At 44.8% G+C, this 20,996-nt stretch overlaps 3 protein-coding genes across 3 annotated transcripts; 1 reads left to right on the forward strand and 2 right to left on the reverse strand.

Moving 5' to 3' along the window:
* Positions 1–12,649: 12,649 nt before the first annotated feature.
* Positions 12,650–17,531, reverse strand: LOC6583293 (guanine nucleotide exchange factor subunit Rich). Its single transcript, XM_002008930.4, has 2 exons — positions 17,334–17,531; positions 12,650–17,276 (listed from the first exon to the last, which is right to left on the reverse strand). The coding sequence occupies exon 2, from the start codon at positions 17,252–17,254 to the stop codon at positions 12,998–13,000; it is 4,257 nt and encodes a 1,418-aa protein (XP_002008966.1). The 5' UTR covers positions 17,255–17,276; positions 17,334–17,531; the 3' UTR covers positions 12,650–12,997.
* Positions 17,532–17,680: 149 nt separating this feature from the next.
* Positions 17,681–20,335, forward strand: LOC6583294 (ATP-dependent RNA helicase Ddx1). The gene is made up of 4 exons (XM_002008931.4): positions 17,681–17,905; positions 17,967–18,018; positions 18,076–19,748; positions 19,804–20,335. Exons 1-4 carry the CDS (start codon positions 17,890–17,892, stop codon positions 20,247–20,249), a joined length of 2,187 nt encoding a protein of 728 aa, XP_002008967.1. The 5' UTR covers positions 17,681–17,889; the 3' UTR covers positions 20,250–20,335.
* Positions 20,201–20,919, reverse strand: LOC6583295 (GSK3-beta interaction protein). The gene has a single exon (XM_002008932.4). It carries the CDS (start codon positions 20,810–20,812, stop codon positions 20,396–20,398), a length of 417 nt encoding a protein of 138 aa, XP_002008968.1. The 5' UTR covers positions 20,813–20,919; the 3' UTR covers positions 20,201–20,395.
* Positions 20,920–20,996: the final 77 nt, after the last annotated feature.

Genomic DNA, 20,996 nt, shown 5'->3' on the forward strand with positions numbered 1-20,996 from the left:
ATTATATATGACTGCTAACTGCTAAATGAAACTGAAATCGCTGAAAACACACACAACTACAGAAAATGTTTGCCAGCAGCAACAACAACTGCAGCCATTTCCATCCCAGGCACAAAACGACAAAGCCTCGAAGCAAAAATTATTTTTGCATCATTAATTTACATTTATATTCAATTAAAGCGCAAACACATGCCGCATTTAAGCAACAACGGCAAACATACAACAAAGAAGAAAAAATATAGGCGCGTGCCAAGTGGGCGTAACTCGATGTGCGGCACGGGCCGTGGTTGGCAAACAATGCCAAAAGTTTAAAGCAAACAATATGAGAAAAAGTTCAGTGCCAACTAAGAGCAGCAAACGAGGGTGTGCAGGAAGTGAGCGAGAGTGAGGGAGTGAGACAGTGAGATAGGGAGTATAAAGCTGCTGTATAAGTCCCACGCACAAGTCAAGTGACCCAGTTCTTATATTCTGGCAGAGGCTAACACAATTTAGAAGAGAGTATAACTCGATTAAGTTACTTAAGCATTTCCCATTAAGCGTTTGACATTAGGGGAAAAATGCAAACTGTGAACATCAGTGAGCAGCTGCTTAACGAGTATAAGAGTTTTTATGTTAAAGCTTACAGTGCACTGCAGCGCTTAAAACTTTCATCATCTCCGTTTTCGATCATTCCTTACAGCATCTGTTATTGGTTAGCCACTGATTTACGAGTTATAAAACTTAACACTCTGTTGAGTAACATAATGCATTACAGCCCTTTCGAATGCGCTACTTATTCTTTATTAGTTTTAGAAAAGTGCACTTTCGCTGCATAGCTGAGTGCTGACCGCAAAATGCTTTGGCAAATCCAACCAAAATGCACCACGTGCAATTTGGCTAACTAGAAACTTTTCATATAATTTATATTAATTAGCCACTTTTAAGTGCGTTTTCACATTTGGCCTCATGGCCACTTAAACAAAGTCAACACGTTTAAACAAAATGCATAACTATGGTACGAATGAAAGAGTTTGTCAACTTTTCGGCTAGACTGAGAGAGAGGACGAGTGCGAAATTATTTGTTTGTTTGTTTGTTTGACTGTTTGTCCATTTTAATGTTGCGCTTGTTGCGGTTGCATTGCACTGTTTAAAATCAGTTTAAGTTTTGTGCAGTTGTCAGCTATGGGAAAATTACTTTACAAGTGATGCATTTATAATAATTTGCATAATAAATTATTTTCAATGAATTTCACGTTACAACAACAACAACAACAACACGCACACAACAACAACTATATATAGTATATATATATTAAAAATTACAAAAAGCAAAAAATCCCTCAAACAAAATGTGAAAAATATGAAACCCAGCAAAATGAAAACACACACAACAACAACAAAAAAACAACAAAAATTTGCAAAATAAAAAGCATGAGTAAAAAAATTATAAAAAAAAATACATTAATATTAAAAAGCGTTTAATTTGCCAACATTTTAAGTTGTGTCGGGAAGGGGGCGGGAGTGCGGGCTATATAATGTGATAAATGTGCCGAAAGCTTTGCATGCATAGCAAAATTTCACTGCTGTGTGATCATTAAGAATTATTTTAAATGGCATTCAATTGCAGATTTTTTCAAATTGAATTATGTGAGCAGAACGACAAATGCGAGAGATGCTCTGCAGCTCTGCAGCACGAGGAATTTCCATGGCAATTTGCCAACATTGCGTATGCTTAATGAGCTGAGCTCACAAAACGGCCACAAAGAATGACAATTACTCGCCCAGCCAGGATGCAGCCGATTTGAATAGCAGCCAAGCGCTGGCCATGCTCATGTACATAATTGGTAAGCCAACTGCAACATATACGAAAGTATGCCAATCAGCCAGTTAAAAAAATAACTTACGCAAAACCAGACGAGGGCAAGAGATGAGAAATGGAAACTTACAGAATTGTACATTAAATGCTAAGTAATAGGTTTTGAGAGCAGTGAATGAATAAACTTTTTACCTACGCTTCAACAAATGAACAACTCCTTAAAATGTTGCTTGAAGTCTTGAGAATCACATAGAAGAGCGTTATTCTGGCTGAAGTTGCTGTTGGCGGAGGGAAGAAGCCAACCAAATGTAATACAAATGAATGAAATGTGTTACGTTGGTCTAAAATCTAATGTAGAATGGTGCACTAAGAAAGTTTTTTTAATCAGGAGTACCCAACTAGCAGACACCCTTACCTATGCGCGGAACTGGGTTGCCTATCGGTCGGCGCTTTTTGACATCATACATAAAAGCATTACATGCTTACATGCACATTCACCAATACACACTCACATACATTTATACAACCCCATGTATAGTTCACACTCCTCTTACCAAGTACAATATGCAGTGGCTGCACTTCGACTGCTTTATGGGCTCTACTATGGGAAGTTAGTTATGCATAAAACTTTTTCTAGATGCATTTTCTTAATGAATTTTCTTCTTAATGTAATAATGGTATAACGTAATATGAGATATGTAAACTTTGGAGCCACATGTCCTACTTTGTTATTTTGTAGGCGAAACGTTAAAGCTTATATAAATTACTAGATCATAAGGACGTAAACCTATTATCATAAGGACGTAAACCTATTAAAGCCAGCGAGGGCATAATAACCATATTTTTTAATAATATTTTAGTAATGACTAATAACACAGATTATTATTTTAATGAAATGTGGTTTTTCCATAATACCTACCATCGCTGGGAGAAGTCATTTGAGCCTTTATCGATGGTTTAGCAGACTCATTAGGACGATCAGATAGACCGGCCTAATCGTGAAAACTAGTTTTAAGCAAGAATATTCTAAAGTATTAAATTTTAAAGTTTAAGAAACAGCCAGTCCAATATGGCAAATAAAAACCCTATTAAAGTCAATCGAAACTCAAGAGGGTTAATTTTGGAAATATATCGATTTGCAGATTTAGATTAAGATGGCAAAAAGGTATGCAACATAAAACCCGTTTGGTCCACTTGGTCTTCTCTCAGTATCAATGCTATTCAAGTATAATTGCTCTGGCTCGGTTCCACTTCAGCGTATTCAAATTTCATTATGAGAATCTCAAAGTGGACAAACAAAAAACTGACCGAATCCTTTTGACACTAGACTCTTTGACCCAAGCAAGAGAGTTTGTGTTATCATTTTTTCTTGGCACATTTTGAAGTCAGGCAGCTCATCCGCCTAAGTGAAATGACGAACAATAAAGCCGACCAGGAAATTGATATGCGAATGTAATATCCAATTCAGCTCAACAATCGAAACTTACTCAGCCACTTGGCATAATTTGAGCCAAAGAGCGTGATACGAATTTTCTGTAAACTACTAACCATAAAAGGCAAAAGGACAATGCAATAAAAAAAAAAAAAAAAGAAAGACCAAGAAAAACAACAAAAATAAATAAAATGCTGTCACATCAAATTCGAGTGGCAATTCCATCAGCCAACCTAAGGCCTATTAATTTTCAAAACACACCCAAAAAATGCGAAGCGAAGGTAGAAGAAACGGGGAGAGGGATAAAAAGAGAAAAAGAGACTCCCTGAAGGCAAACAACGCCTAAAAGTATTTCAATAATTTGGCCCCAAGTCGAAAAATGAATGCGTGGAAGGGCGGCAAAAATGTAATACCTGCTGACAAGTTTCGCATTTCTATGGCCATTAAACCCTTTTACGACCGATACCTGGAGCACCGAATTTTAGCATATTTCAACAGTTTATAACGCAAATAATGCTGAATTGTGCATTTCTAATAGGCAACTGGAAACTGGCAACTGTCGAGCTACAAAGCCAATTTCAGCACTTGCTGCCATTGCCGACAGCCTCGACTCGAGTCATAAAAATCTAAATTTCAAAGCGACAGCAAACATCAGACCATGTGGGAGATGCTAGCAAAACAGTTTGAATGACAGAAATTTTCGACACAAGACATGTGCGGCATTTAAGTGCAGCAGCAGCAGCAGGAGCAGCAGGAGCCGACGCACATGAAGCAGCCGCAGCAGGCATAACACCAAAGATGGCCAGCAGAACAACATGCCTCTAGAGTGTGCCTGTGTGTGTGCCTGTGTGTGAAAGTCAAGGTATGCAAAAATCTAAGTCATCTTCTGATGAGCCACATATGTATGCATGTGCATGCCACACATGTGTGTGTGTGTGCGTTTATTGGTGTGTGGTTAGCAGCAATCACCTGAAACTTGCACCGACTCTTTCTTGTCCATGCGGGGCCAGAGGAGCTGAGGACGCAGCTGCTCGTCGTAAAGTGCAATAATGCCTGAATTTATGCAACTCGAGTGTAATAAAAATATGCATAATTCTGCAATAAATGATTTTAAGTAACACACACACAGAGAGAGAGAGAGAGAGAAGAAGAGATACACAGTTGATTTACCCAAAGCTGTTTGCTATAGGTGACAGGCGACAAGAATTTCAATTTCAGAACAAAATGTCAACGTATGTACGATATGTTGATAAACTGATGAATAATATAAGATTAAATACTGCAAATATTGGTTAAGGCTGGAAGCCCAACGAAAGTGGATTCATGATATAACACTCAGTTTTAAGCAGCTTGTATGTTTTTATTTTATTTTCCATAATACAGTACCCAAAACAGTATTAATTTTTCATATTTTATAATCTGAATTAAATATGCATTTAGATATATAAATTTATAAATTCATATTAATCACAACTAATCTGTATATTCTATATATGCTATATATGCAGCCTTGTTCATGAAAATATTAGAGCTACTAAGCAAAACATTGAACAACAATACTAAGTGATAAATATAATATTTTAAAATCAATTAGATGAATTATTAAAGTAAAAATTAAAAGTAAAATAATAAAAATTTCTTGGACTTGGCACTTTTAACTTGGCTAATATAATAATAAACAAACAATTATGAATAAAATATATTGATTATATTATTATGATTATGTTATAGATATAACATGCCATGCTTTGGGAAGAGAGACAAAGAGAAACGTGAACAATATATTTTTTTTCCATTTGATCAATAAAACAGCCCAGAATTTGCCTGTTTCTTACAAGTTAAAATACATTTTACGAAAATTTCTTATTAGCAGAGTCTGAATGAAAATTAGATTAGATTAATATCGCATAAGATATCGGCTGATATCAAATGAATATGTTCGCAATGCAGTCTTTTGGTTTGTAATTTGTCGATCTATATCATATGCACATATTATTAATAATATATTGAAACAGATAATACTGTAAATCACTCTATTTTGGATTTATAAACTCTTAAGCTTTAGCTTAACTCTCTCACTTAATCCCATTTCATGCTTAATTTGTCGGCTGTGCCCATCTGGCGCTTATTCAATGTTGCTTAAGTGTTATTGCACTTACTGCATGCACTGGCATAAAGGAGAAATCTTTTGGATTACAACATCAGGGCAAATATGCTACCTGTGCTAAGTGAGTGGGAGTGGGCGTGGGAGTGGGAGTGGCACGTCGAGGGCGACACTGTTATGGCCGCTATGGCCATAACTGTTGTAGCTTGGCAAAACTTAAGCCGTTTGCAGGTGTTGCAGCCCAATTGCAGTTTATCTGGCTGAACTGGCTGCTTTGGCTCCTTTGGCGGGGCTGACTGGCTGGCTATTCTTTTATTTTTAGCTGGGAAAACTTAATGATCTGTGCTATATGTTGCGGGTCATCAGCTTGGCAGTGGCTTTACGCGAGCTAAGAAGAAGAGAGGCCAGCAGGAAATTAAGTTTTGGCTTGTTGTATTGCGTAAATGGCTTTTTAGTTCTTTTTGGCTTGCGCGGAAGTGAATTGCATAAATTGCAAAGCGCGTGTAAAAGCCATGAAATCGAATTCGAAACTAGCTACACACAAAATCACACTCCCACACACACACACACAAAGAGAGTGATTGACGAAAAAGCGAAGCGGAAGCAACTGGCCCAAAAAGCAAGAAACGCTACTGAAGCCGACACATAAATCTTCATTGAATTTCTCTTGGCCAGAAAGCCGTCGAGTCATGCCTCGGACCAGATCCACATTGAAAATGGGCACTCAGCACAGACGCTCTCTCTCTCTCTCTAGCACTTCCTTTGTTTTTGCTGTGCAACGGAACGTAAGCGGCTAACGGGAAGCTCAGCAGCAGCAGAGGCAGAGGCAGAGGCAGAGGCAGCAGCAGCGTTGCCCGCCTCCGTTGAGGCGTAGAACAAAGGGCCATTATTTACAGGTGCTGCGCGCCAAAAGTGCCAAAACAAAACACACGCTTCTGCTCATAGCCCAACACCCACACACCCCAAACACACACACACACACATCCTCCTCCTGCACGCATCTGACACACGCAGACAAACGCACAGGCGCAGACACATTGATTAATGAATTAATGAGGTAAACTTTGCACCTCAATGACAGAAAAGGTATCACGGGTGGAGGAGCCGCTGCTTCTCCTGCTCCTGCTGCTATTCCCTTCTAAGCCCCCTTTAACGTTACGTTACGTTATTTGCGTCCACGCAGCCAGCCCAGCCTCAGCTCAGTTGCTGCCTCTGATTTTGGTTTGCTAATGTATCGGTTCAAGAGGTCAGTCAGCAGCTGACAGCCAAAGAAAACTTCCAGCGCATAAAAGTAGGCAATGAAAAGCATCGACAAGCAGTGCAGCCAACACACACACACACACACACATAAATGTATATTGACTCGAACTCGTGAGCCTTAAAGTCGTGCGTGAGAGCCTGAAGCTAAAATTAAAGGAAGTTACGAAGAACTTTCTAGCAAACTAACAAAGCTTGATTTACTTAAATTAATTTTAGACATAATAATAATTATAATATATACTTATGTATTTCTTATACCAAATTAATTAACTACAATTTGAATGCAATTTAATCCAGCTACACATATAAGAGCAGATGATAGTGGGAGATGCTATCATAGAATTTATGTAACATGTATGGAAAAGGTATATTAGAGTAACTACAAAAAATATTCAAGCATTACGTAAGGCATCTTGTAGGCAGATTCATTGGATGGAAATTGCGATTCTTCTCTTTCTTGGCCCACCCTAAAAGCCATTACATCCTTTTCGATATCCCTAGTAGTCAAACTACTTCCAAGCATTCATCAGAATTCATCACTGAATGAACAATTGTTAAATCGTATCTTGCAAAGGGACTTCAATCACGCTCCCATCTCTGACACCCACTGCAGTGGGGGCGTGTCACATAAGCTCAAAACCCGATGCTGTTGCTGACACGTGATAAAACGCTAGCAACGAGGCCGCATGCTGTAGCTGTAGCTGTAGCTGCTGCTGTTGCTGTAAGTAGTTGGCTGGGGAGAGGGTGCTGCAGATGAACGTGAGGTGCGACGTACGGGGCGCATGGAGTACGCCAAAGGTGCATAGGGCACGGGCATTAACATTTACATGACACTCAGCCCACAAGTGGAGCGTACGCCGAAGGAACAACAACTTTTTCCGGCCGACCCGCACCCAGGCACACACTTCACATATGCTACGAAAAACTTGGACGATTCTTTTGTGATTGGCGCCCAGGTGGTCGACGGGCCGGTGGGTTGGTGGGTCGGTGGGTTGCCTGGTTGGTTACTTGGTCTGTCGTGCAAGGCATGTTAGTCAGTTGCCCAACGCCTCAAGGCAAACGGAAGCTGTGTAACTGACGCTACGATCCACACTCACGCACACACGTGCCGGGGCTCCGGCTGGGGCTCCTGCTCGGCGTTGCCATTAACGTTTCTATTGTGAGCTCTTGGCCTTAGCGAAATAAATAAAATTCGACAGCTGGGACTGAACCAGCCGAGAGCCGAGAGCTGAGAGCTGAAAGCTGCGAACTGAGAGCTACAAGCTAGACAGCCCACCCACATGGCAGACAGTTTGTGGTTTTCAAATTTCGCACAGACAAGCTGGCTGTCGGGCTGGTTGGCTGCCTGGCTGCCTGGCTGGAGGGCAGCAGCGCCACCGACACCTTGCACAGCCCGTGGAGTGGAGCGTATTTATCTATTCATGCTCACAAAAAGCAATTCGTGACCAGGGGCCATCGGGTGCCAGCACGAGGGTAAACTTCAATGCAACTAACGATGTAGCAGACACAGCAGCAGCAGCAGGAGTAGCAGCAGCAGGAGCAGCAGGAGCAGGAGCAGTTGCTGCTGCAGCACCCAACGGTTGCCAATGGACTCTCGTGTCTCGTGTCGGCCGCTCAGCGCGCAGTTGATTCCGTGATTTTTCGGCAAAGTTTTCTGGCGCTGCTTTTTCGGGAGGGTCGTGCCGGGATTGTTACGGCTGCGTTTTGAGCTTTTATTATGTTCAATTCCTTCCACTTTTTCCTTTCCCTTTTTATTTTTGGGAATGACCCCGCTGCGTGTTGGTTCAAAATTGAAGTTGCACCAAAGTTGCAAAATAAAAGGGAAAAAGCAGCCGAGTTTTCAATGTTTTACACAAAGAGGATCCCGGACTACGGACTACGGAATACGGAGTCGGGGCACGGAACTCGAGACTTGGAGCTGCTGGCAACTGGACGAATGGTTAGACGCTTCGCTGGCTACAAACAAATAGACATACAGACAGATGGAGAGGCGAACAGGCGAACAGGCGAACAGGCGGACAGACAGACAGGCGGACAGACAGACAGCGCAGCGAGTGCAAAGTTCGGTGCTGCAACATACATTAGATTGGCAGTTGGGGATTTACTTGTAAAATGCAAATGCAATGAATGTACAATTTAGAAATTTTTACACCAAAAATGCGACGAGTCCTCCTGGCTGCTGGCCCCAATCGAGGGGCAGTAGGAGGTGGGGGGAGGGTGCACAAGGACTTGCAGTCAGCTACACTCGCACTGGGTTCATTTGACATGCAAGTCTGTTGCTTTTGTCTGAACGACTCGTAATCTATGCTAATGAAATTGTTGCTTTCAAAATCAAATTCTAACAAACTGAAGCAGCAGCAGCAGCAGCAGCAGCGGCAACTGCAGCAACCCCCCGAAACTTGTTGGCCAAAAATAAACAAAGAGAGCCCTGCACAAATGCAATCTATTTGGGACTTCTGCAAATCAACACAATTATAAACATTGTAATCTCGTATTGAAATTTGCCAAGATTAAAACATCAGACGAAATTTAAGAACTAAGTAAATAAAGTAAATACTGCCTGTCTATGCGATTCTCATAAATATGATATGACTTGGAGTGTTGAAGAAGGGAAGAGGAGGAAATCAATGTTCTTTTTTATTTTGCATTCATTTATTTCCCATAAGATATATTACATATATAATAACAATACATAGTTACCTCTGTTTAAGCATGCATGATTAGCGAATGTATATGTATGTATGTATGTATCCTTATGATTCCATGCATACATATATGTATATAATGCATGTAAGTATGTATGCATATAAGTATATGCCTATGCTTATATGTATGTGTTTATCAAAAAATTCAAGCGATCATCAGCTGCGTTAAAGCTTTGGTCTTAAATTATGAGTATACCAACAGATTATATTATAAGTATAAGCTAACTAGCCAATCTTAGTCACTCTATCTCTCGCTCTCTCTCTAAGCATGTATATGTAAGCTCACCGTTGCTCCTCGAGAATAATTAATGACGAATTGGATATGATATGTTTTGTATTTAAATGAAAAATATTTTGTATTGAAATATTCATGAGTAGGGATTTCAGCATAAATATGATTCTTAGAAGCCACAACAGACTTGATCGATCGTGTGGAACACAGAGTATGGAGTTAGTTCATAAATCGGTGCGGGAGTCATGCTAGCTCGGGTTTGTATTATTATGCGAGCGAAGTTGCTTTGGACATTCAGGATGATGTGGAATGTCAATGTGAGGATTGCGGGTCGAAGCGCTTACAGCTGGCAACATTAAGCCCCATATATGTCGATCGACCTCAATTCTCATATGCTATGTAAGCCGCATGAATATTTGCAGCTATCATCCAGTTGCCGCAATTGCATTATTTGGCCAAAACTCTGGAATTTTATTACAGCCACTGGTTTACATGCCATTCATATGCGCCCCACACACAAAGCCCTCCAATATGGCTCAGCTCGCAGTTGCAATATTACTCAGGATCAGCTTTGTGCCCACACACACACACACACACTTGAACACATACACACATTCATGCAAACATGTCATACATGCGTGCATATAATTCGTATCTTCTGCGCGCACAGATATTGAAGGCATTCATCAAAATCACCAAGGCAACTCGAAATTCATCAGGCACCGCAACGCTCAAATATTTTGGGAAACTCGTTACAGCTGCACCTACAACTATACACATTGCAATGGCCACCACCAACAGCAACAACAGCAACAGGCGCTCCAACAACAACAACAACAATGGAGAAAAGTCTGAGGATGCGGCATGCTGCTTAACCCTTGAGTGGTTTGCCAGGAACTTAGCTGCAGTCCTTCTCGGCGCTGGCTGCCAACGGCCGTCGCATGTGGTGTTGTTGATTACACTGAAATATTGTTGTTGTTGTTGCTGTTGATGATGTTGTTGCTGCTGTCGGTTGGCGGTTTTGTTGTCTGCGGCATCCACCCACAGCTTCCTGTTGTAGTTGCCATTATTGCAGTTGTTATTGTTGTTGTTGTATTGCTCCTGTTGCCCGCACTATGAAGAATTTGCAAAAGTTTTTAACAATTTCTGCAGACCGCGCACTTGACGGCGACGACTTCCTGCTGCAATGTGCCTGGTGTTGATGCTTTATTTATACACGCACACAGCCATACACACACACAGCGAGAGTGTGAGAGAGAGACATACTTCTATAACTTTTGGCTGCCTCTTCAGTGAAGCGTCAATAGTTATTTTTACAACTACAGCAAAACGTAAGTCGGCTCTGCTGTTGTCGGCGACAACGGATGCGAAATACACGAATTTCTGCGTTGTTGCCTTACAACTAACACAAATTGATACACACACACACACACACAGACAATCTTGCATTTGTGTGCGCCCCAGGGGCTTTGACGTTTGAGAGCAGCTGAAAAGTTTCATGACGTTAGCTGCCGCCTGCTCGTTACCGTTGCTGTCGCGTCGTAACATTACAGTGATTACGTTTTGTAAGCACTTACGTTTACGATTTTATTGTAAGCAGACGACGCTGTCTCTCGCGCTCGCTCTCTCTCTCTCTCCCTTTCCTTTTCCCTCTGCCATTGTTGATGTCAACGAAGCCGGCAAACAGCGTCGCTGCGTCAAAGTTTGCAATTGTGCGAATTACGCTGCACAAACTTGACGAGTGCAACTGCACAACGGGGACGACGAGGAACAAGGCAAAAGGCACAAGGCACACGGGCGACATTGCCAACTAAAACTATCCACCTGCACACAAAGTCACCTTCGTCACCGCCAAATCAAGCAGCCCACGTAATGAATCAGTCACAGTGATTAACTTTTACAGCAGCCACGAGTTACGGCCCAAAAGAGTGCCGAAAAGTCACATGTGCTCGATTGGCTGCTGTCGGTGTGAGTGTGTGAGTGTGTGTGCATGTGTGTATGTGTGTGTGCAATAGTTATTGCAGGGTGGCCATTCTGCGTTAAGCTTGATAGACGTTGAGCAGACGGCTTGAGCAAACCATTCCGCTGCCTTGCTGTTTGCACAAGCGGTGTGAAATATAACAGCATTGAAGATGCAATTTCTACATACATATAATATTTAGTACAGATCGCCTTTCGCTATACAAATTATCCGATTTCTATAAGTATAGTCTGGTTTCAACCCAAGCTAACTTTCTAACCAGCCCATTTATAGTGACTATAAACATCTAGAGTAGAAAATTATTATTATTATTAATATTATGAAATTTAAATGATAAATATCTGGAAAATAAAATATTAAATTTTACTATTGTGTAAAACAGCAGCTGCATTTGATGAGAGCGGGATGGATGTACTCCTTATAATTGCTCTCTCGATATTCAAGCTCCTCTGCTCGCTGCCCCAATGCGCTAGCTGCTTTTAATGTGTAAGAAAAGAAAATAAATTAGAATTGAATCGACAATCGGAGTCGGACAGCAAGTTTATTGCTTTATTCTGGACCCAGCTAAAGTAGAGCACACAAATCCCTTTTTATAGGACAACCACTTGAACCAAAAGAAGAAACCCCGTCTTCAGGGGTTGCCTGTTGAATGTTAACAGATAATTAAATCAAAGTTGTTTGTTCATTTATTAATTTTAAAAATGTATATAATAATAATAATATATAATAATCATTTTATTTTGACAACTTTTATATATGTATGTATGATATGTATCAATTTTGTTACTTGGAAAACTTTGTTTTCGTAGAAATAATTTCTTTATGCATATTTTCAACTTATCTTTAATAAAATAGTGAAATCAGGACTGCGTAAGATGTTGCAAGAATACAGGATGTTGCACTAATATATAAGAGATCGGGTAAGAACGATTTACCTTAATCTCTCCTTTAGGCTGCTCTGGCGGTATACGTATAGAGGCGACTATTTAATACGTACCTCATTACGACATTCAAATACGAGCAGCAAGCAGTTCATTTTTAGCCGTTCGTTTGGCAAGCAGTGCAACTGCTCGACTAATTTCTCTTCGGGAATAAAATGCATTTGGCAACTTATTGGTAAAAATATATTTATCCTGTATATTTATGTATAGAATCGTGTAAATTTTTAATTAACAAATATTGCAGCAAATTTCATCTATTAATTTAATGAATAATTACATTTACGTATCTCTTACAGTACAATACAAGTTTTCAATTTGCTCTCAACGATGTTCGCTTCGTTGTGTGTTCCATTGAGTTGGGTTAACAGTTAACAAATCTTTCAACAATTACCACATATGTATGTACGCATACATATCTGTATGCATATATACATATATGCAATATACAGCAGAAGGAAAAAATAAACATAAATGACAAAAATCGTGTATATTACGTACATGCATTGAGTATGCTATTTCCAATTTCTTGCACGAATGCACGTAGCCCTTACATGACCCCGCAGCCGTCCCGGGGAGCTTCTCGACTGCCGCGGCGCTGCAGCTGCTGAGTGGGAGTGGATTGCGTGGAGGAAGGATTCGTCTGGCTGCCATTGGCTTTCGACTTGGATTCGAGACTGGCGTGACGCGTCAGCCGCTGCTCTGACGCTCGCTGAATGCCATTGGGCAGCTGCTGACATTTTGGCACAAAATTGTTGTTGCTTCCATCCAAAGCATCGTTCTCCAAGCCGGACGCCCCATCGGCACTCAGCTCATTGCTGTCGTCTATGCCGTCGTGCATCGTCGGCGTCTCGCCCAGCGACTGTATGTACTGCTCCAGCAGGTAAATGTGCGGCTGCAGGGTCATCACAAAGCCGCGATACATGGAGCTCCCGTTGTCGAAGATGCACTGGCTGAGCTGCTTGAGGGCCGCCTCTATGCGCCTGCAGGCACCCACGGACTCGCTGCGGATGACCACGTTGACAATGCGCGAAATGGAGGCCGCATCCTGCAGCAGTATGGAGAGCATGAGGGCATAGTCCGTGCAGTTGGCCTCGATGAAGAGCTGCAGCAGGTAGCGCAGCTTGATCGCTAGCTTATCGTTCAGATAGCTGGCCACAATTTCGCTGTTGTCGTCCTCTGAGGCGGGCAACGAGTAGAGCCGGCGATAGCGGAAGTTATCGAAGGACAACTGCGAATTCGACCGATTCTTCAGGATTGGCAGCGAGCTCTGCTGCAGCTCCTCTTCCTCCTTGATGCAGGGCTGCATTTGCGGCGATTCCAGCTGCGCCGCCAGACTAAAGTAGCCCGACTCCGAGGTCTGCGATGACGATCCTCCAGCTGCTCCCGCACGAGGCAGCGTGCCTCGTAGCTGAGCAAAGTCATCGCGCCCAGCTGCTGCAAACGGACTGGGCAGCCGCAGCTCCGCGTGCAAAGCTTGAAGTGCCGCCGCTATATTGTCCAGCCGCGCTGCTCCTGTCGACTCCTGCGTTAGCCAGCTGACCACATGGAAGTCCAGATAGGCGCACATGTAGCCCAGGTCCAGCAGCTTGTGTTGCTGCAGCAGCTGTCGCGCATGCCGCTGCAATATCAAATCGATGCAGAAGATCTCACGCTGCTGCCGCTCCTTGGTGGAGCGACGGCGCACGACAGTCGCGGGGCCAGCGTTGCTGCCAGCGCTAGGCGCCTCGCTGCGCTCCACAGATGCGGCCACGCTCTGCTGCTTGTTGTCCTTGGGCAAGTTGCTGGTGACGGTGGTCGAGTAGCTGCGCTCCCGCGTGGCTATGGGCCCCAGCACCAGGTTGAAGGCGTCCGCATTGGGATTCACTTGCGCCTGCGTCTGGGGCTGAGGCGGTGCAATTTTAACATTCAACACCATCGAGCAGCGCGGCGAATCAATCTCATTGGGATCTATGGCTTTGAGGAAACGTATCAGATCCTTGGCCAGCTCCCACTTGCGCTGATTTAATGCGATGTCCAGCAGCATGTTCGCGTGCTGCTTGCTCACAGAGGAGGGCTCCAGATTCTGTATGATGATCAGATAGCTGGCCGCCGTTTCGAGCTGCTCCGCCTGCAGGCAGAGGTGGAACAGCTCCTTCGGCTTGCCCGCCATGCTGAACAAATACGGCCAAAGTGCGATTTCGGTTTTGCGCGCGCACTGCACGATCGTCTGTAGATACACGGGAAACTCGCGAATGAAGTCCAGGATGCTGGGCAACTGTGCATCGGGTATGGGCTGCTTGCTGCTGGCCTCCTCCTCCAGCACCTCGTGCAGCAGCAGCTCCAAGGCATGCGGAAAGTAAGGCAAACTGCGACAAGATTGCGCAATCTCCCAGGCCGAGTAGCCCAGATTGCGTTTGATCAACTGCCTGAGCACCTTGTGCAAATACACCTGCGACTTGCGCTCCATCAGAGCGAAGGGCAGAGCGAAGTGCGAGTTCGGCTCATTCGTGTACAGCGTGCTCTCGTTCTCCACGCCCAGCACAATGACGTTGTCGAATAGTATGACGAGGGGATAGAGCTTCAGGGGGAAGCTGAGCATGATGCGCTTGGACATGAAGCTGTGCAGCCGCTGTGCCCCGTTCTGCTCCGAACGCTGCTGCAGTATGGGCAGCCAGACGCGCATGCCATGCGCTCCGGAATAGAGCCAGAGGCAGTCCCGCATGGCGCAGTGCTCCAAGTTGTGGGAGAGCCAGAAGCATTCCACGCAGCTGGCCAAGCAGGTGGCCAGCAGCGTATTGGGCACCTGCTGTGTCGCCTCGTCCCTCTGGATCATCAGCACGCGTCCACAGACATTCACTACAATCGTCTCTGCCTCCGCCTGCTGATGCTGAGGCTTCAGCTCATTTCGCAGATTCGTAACCGTGAGACTCACAATGCAAGCCGGATGTATGCAAATGCTCTTCACGTCCAGCTCATAGGCGCAATCGATGTTGATGATGTACGCCGACTGCCTGTGCATGTGGAACAGGCTGACGATGCCATCCGCTGTGAGCACAATCAGCTGATCTCTGAAGGCATTCAAACTGATCACAGGGGCGCGCACCTGTAGCTTATGTCCAAACTGATTATCCAGCTTGCAATCGGCAGGGTAGCAGCGCAGCTCCTCGGTGCGATCAAGCAGAGAATAGCAGCCCATGACAATGAAGCCCTGCCACCAGAGCAATCCGCCGGACACTACGAAATCCTTCTCCTGTGACTCGTTGCCGAACAGCTTCCACTTCTTGTTGAGCATCGAGTAGTGGGCCAGGCCGGTGCGTCCTGCCACAGCCAGATGCAAGCCGGCAGCATCAATGGCTGCATAGCGAATGGGCCAATTGGTGGCTGCGTAATTGAGCGGCAGCTGCAGCAGGGTCCAGTATTTGCTCTCGGTGAGAATGCTGCCCATGTTGGGGCTTTGCTTTAGCTCCAGGCAATCGTCGTTTTGGCCAGTGGCGGTGCTGCTGGGGAATGTGCATTTGGCATTGCCGTAAGTCAGCTCCAGATTATCGCCCTGATTTATGTACAAGCAATCGTCGCCTTGCAGCAGGATGTGTGGGTGTGCAGTCATGCAGGGATTCATGCTCAAAGCGCTCTTCACGAACTGCAGCTGCAGGACATTGTTCTTCTCATCACGTGTGGTCATAAATAATTGATAGCCCTCGGTGGACCATTCGAGACGGCGCAGCTGCAGTGGATTCTGCTTAACCAAATCCACGTGCAGTCCAAAATCCCAACTTAGGGTGGACATCAGCAACGCTCCAAAGGTACTCCACAGCGACAGTCCACCATTCTCCCAGCTCACGGCGAGCACACAACCATCGGGACTCCACTTGAGTTCGTTGACAGCACCCAAGCTGCCAGGCGGCACATTCTCCGTCAAGACAAGCCTGTGCGAATATTCCAGGCCTGCTGTGGCGTCGTCTATTGCATACACAGCCACCGCCGAGCTCTGCTGGCCGTAAGCGAGCAGTCGGAACTTGTGATTGACGCTGCAGACGCTCGCATCCATCACATCCGGCACCCAACAGCCGTGCATGTGCACCGTTTCGAAACGCAGATGATCAGCTATGAGGAACGCCGCCCGCTGATCGCTGAAGACAGCAGCGCATCCGCCAATGAAGGGAGAATACTCCAGGCTGGCCACAAAAGCCGAGTTGCCCATGGCGGGCAAATATTTGACGGGCTGCTGTTGCTGTTGCTGCACGTAGAAGGGAATGTCACGCAGTTTGATAACAGCCAGCGGCTTCAGGTCCTCGGAAACCGTTTCGAGCTGTGACCACTGCAATCGCAGCAGTTCACATGTTTCCGTAGCCAGGAGCAGCTCACTGAGGCTGATGCAGCAGACAGTGGAGATGACAACGTCCAGCTTCAAGCAGCGTACTTCGCGGAGACTCAGGCGGGGTATATTCTCCTTGATGAACAGCTCGGCTGAATCTCTTTTCAGACTCACTGCAGGCGGGTCCACCTGCATCAATATTCCACTGCCATTGGCATCGAAGTCCAGTTGATACAACAACAAGGCACCAGCATCCGTTAGCACGGCCAGCTGCCTGGAGTCGGGCTTCCAAATAATCAATTGATTGTTGCCAAACTCCTGCAGAGATTCCACGGTGCGCCGATAATAGGCAATGGGCAGAAGCGGGTTCGCATACCAAATGCCCAGAAAATCCGAGCCGACGGCCGCGACGAGTATTTTAACACCATCACAACTAATGTGATTTATGTGAGTGGTTTCGCCAGGGAGCGCCAGGCAGACGCGCTTTGGCCAGCCCAATGGAAAGTACATTCTCTCTCCAGCGAGCAAATTGCTGAAAAGGCATTTTCTAGCACAATTATCAATCGATTTGAGGTTATTGAGCACTTACACTTTAGGTAATAATAAGTTACACGCCAAAATTTACATCTCTAATGACTAATTAGCACTTTAACAAAACACTTGCCATAATTTAATAAAAAAAAATCACTACAATTTACGCGTATACAAATATAAGTGATGCATAACGACATCAGTTCAACAGCTGTGATTTAACTCGCTTTGCAACACTCCGAATTTTTCTTTGTGAACATCTGGAAGGCTGGCAGCTATTAAGGCTAGTATGCTGCATCTCCAAATGCAAATATACTAGATTTTTCTGGAGCAAAATCCTATTAGCAAACTAGAAAAAAATACATATGTATATATGTGTTTTAAATTAATCAAACTACCGATACTTGCAAAGTATTTGCTGCTATTATTTCACTTTGCTTGAAGACAAATAGCGATTAGAGCTTGCCTTGCTATTGTTGTCAAGCATTAGCGTATCCTGCTCCAATGAGTACATGGTGAACAACAATTGAGTACTTGAGGCAAATATTGCAGCCGGTGTATGAAGTGCAGACGGAATTGAATAAAAATAACCTATTTCTAAGTGAATAAAAGCAATGACGGCATTTGAAGGTAAAACATCTATAAAATGTACTTAATACGTACTCAAATATCCAAATAAATTCCCTTGCAGAGTTTGGTGTGCTGCCAGAGCTCGGCAAGGCAACCGACGAATTGGACTGGACGTAAGTATAAATAATATAAATTTAAATTTAATTTTCCTGCAAGTGCTCCTTTATCAGCTTGCCCACGGATGTGCAGGCAGAGGCCATACCACTCATACTTGGCGGAGGCGATGTCCTAATGGCAGCTGAAACGGGTTCTGGCAAAACGGGCGCCTTTTGTTTGCCCATTCTGCAAATTGTTTGGGAAACGATTCGCGATTTGCAGTCGGGAAAGCCAAGTAAAAAAGGCGGTTCCGCAGCTGGAGCTGTGGCACCGTGGACAATGTCGTTTTTCGATCGTAACAATGCATTAGCCGTGACTCCGGATGGCTTGCGCTGCCAGTCACGTGAGTTTAAGGAATGGCACGGATGTCGTGCCACCACCGGGGTCTATGGTAAAGCCAAGTTCTATTACGAAGCAACAGTCACCGATGAGGGCTTGTGCCGTGTGGGGTGGTCCACTCAAATGGCGAATTTAGATCTGGGCACGTGTCGCTACGGCTTTGGCTTTGGCGGCACGGGCAAAAAGTCCAACAATCGTCAGTTTGACGACTATGGCGAGGCTTTCGGCAAGGCAGATGTAGTGGGCTGTATGCTGGACCTGCAGCGACTGGAAGTGAGCTTCACCAAGAACGGCGCTGCATTGGGAGTGGCTTTCAAAATACCCGAAAATCTACGCAATGACACCTTCTATCCAGCTGTTGTCCTGAAGAATGCCGAAATGCTATTTAACTTTGGCAAAACCGATTTTAAGTACCCACCAGGCAACGGCTATGTGGCTGTTTGTCAAGCAGGTCCTGACCATAGCGCACCCAATCCTTTGGCCAGCCCCGCAGCCAACACTGCGGCCAGCAAACCGGCGCCCAACGCGCCCCAAGCCATAATCATTGAGCCGAGCCGCGAGCTAGCGGAGCAAACTTACAATCAAATTGAAAAACTGAAACGTTATGTGACCGATCCCGACGTGCGTCCCCTGCTGCTTATTGGAGGCGTGCGTCTGGAGGAGCAGAAAGCGGAATTGCAGAAGGGAATTCACATTGTGGTGGGCACTCCCGGCCGGCTGGAGGAGCTCATCAACAGTGGACTCGTACAGCTCACTCACTGTCGTTTCTTTGTCCTGGACGAGGCGGATGCTCTGCTTAAGCAGGGCTATACGGATCTAATTGATCGGCTGCACAAGCAAATACCAAAAATAACCAGCGATGGCTGTCGCCTGCAGATGATTGTCTGCTCCGCCACCTTGCATGCCTTTGAGGTAAAAAAGATGGCTGAGCGCTTGATGCACTTTCCCACCTGGGTGGATCTGAAGGGCGAAGATGCAGTGCCGGAGACTGTTCACCATGTAGTGTGCATGGTCGACCCGAAGATTGACACCAGCTGGCAGCAACTTCGCCAGTCGATACGCACTGATGGTGTGCACGATCACGACAATATCCATCCCACTAATCTTTCCCCAGAGACCCTGTCCCAGGCAGTGAAGCTGCTGAAGGGTGAATATTGCATCCGGGCCATTGACCAGCACAAAATGGATCGTGCCATCATCTTCTGTCGCACCAAGCAGGATTGCGATAACTTGGAGCAGTATCTGCGCCTCCGCGGCGGACAACGCTACTCCTGCGTCTGCCTGCATGGCGATCGCAAGCCGCATGAGCGCAAACAGAATCTGGAATCGTTCAAGCGCCAGCAGGTCAAGTTTCTCATTTGCACAGACGTTGCTGCACGTGGACTGGACATCACAGGATTGCCTTTCAGTAAGGATTACCTAATAAATATTTCCATATAATCTATAGCTTATCATTCATACAGTGATCAATATAACTCTGCCGGATGACAAATGCAACTATGTGCACCGCATCGGCCGTGTGGGTCGTGCAGAGCGCATGGGCCTGGCCATCAGTTTGGTGTCTACGGTGCCGGAGAAGGTCTGGTACCACGGCGAATGGTGCAAGACTCGTGGACGTAACTGCAACAACACCAATTTGACTGATGTGCGCGGGTGTTGCATCTGGTACAATGAGCTCAATTTATTGGGCGAGGTCGAGGAGCACCTGAACATAACCATACAGCAGGTGGACAAGTCCCTGGAGGTGCCCGTTAACGATTTCGATGGCAAGGTGGTCTACGGCCAAAAGAATCTCAATAAGGGCACTGGATATGTGGATCATGTTGAGCAATTGGTGCCAACGGTTCGCAAATTGACTGATTTGGAATTGCAATCACAATCTTTATTCTTGAAGCGCTTAAAGGTCTAAAGTGGTTCGATTTTGGGTTGTCGCACGATCCGAAATACTTGCACGGTTACGAGTACATAAAATACATAAATAAACTAACATTAAAATCTTGTGTTTAATGAGTACAGCCTCAGTATAAAGTTGTCGTATCGAAGAGGCCAAGTTGGTTACTCGTCTTCATCCTCCTCCTCGTCCTCTTCGTGGAATTCAGTGCGCATTTGCTGCAGTTGTCGCAGCTGCTGGCAGAGCTTGTTGCCAAACGACTCCACATAACGTGGACTAATCTTATCCAGCAGCGCGTAGGGCGTTTCAAAGATCTCTTCCTCCTCTGGCTCCCCATCGGGACCTAGCGCCGGCTCCTCATCGATGGTGTCGTATTGCGAGGAGACTATTTTGAAACCTCGACCAGTCACTTGTACGCAGCAGGTGGCGCTCTCTATGGTGCGAATGTTCAGATAAATCTTCGTGGCACTGCTGACCAATTTGGAAGATATTACAATTTCGGCAACGTGTGCTTTAACATCGTTTATGATGGCATTAGCCTCATCAATGCAGTTGAACACTTCATCCCCAACTTCCTGCATTTTGGTAACGTTTTTAATTGAACTCTTCACTTTTTCCTAATTTTACAAAAGCAACATGTTTTTTTTTTTCGGCTGTCTGACTTAGAACAGCTGTATACAGAACATACAGTATCGACTACCAGACCACAAGTATATATCGATACCTTTTGAGCATGAAGTCATTAACCATTCGATAACTTTGGTT

The sequence above is a fragment of the Drosophila mojavensis genome, unplaced genomic scaffold (genome assembly GCF_018153725.1).
Source record: "Drosophila mojavensis isolate 15081-1352.22 unplaced genomic scaffold, ASM1815372v1 contig_74, whole genome shotgun sequence".
Classification (NCBI taxonomy): Eukaryota; Metazoa; Arthropoda; class Insecta; order Diptera; family Drosophilidae; genus Drosophila; species Drosophila mojavensis.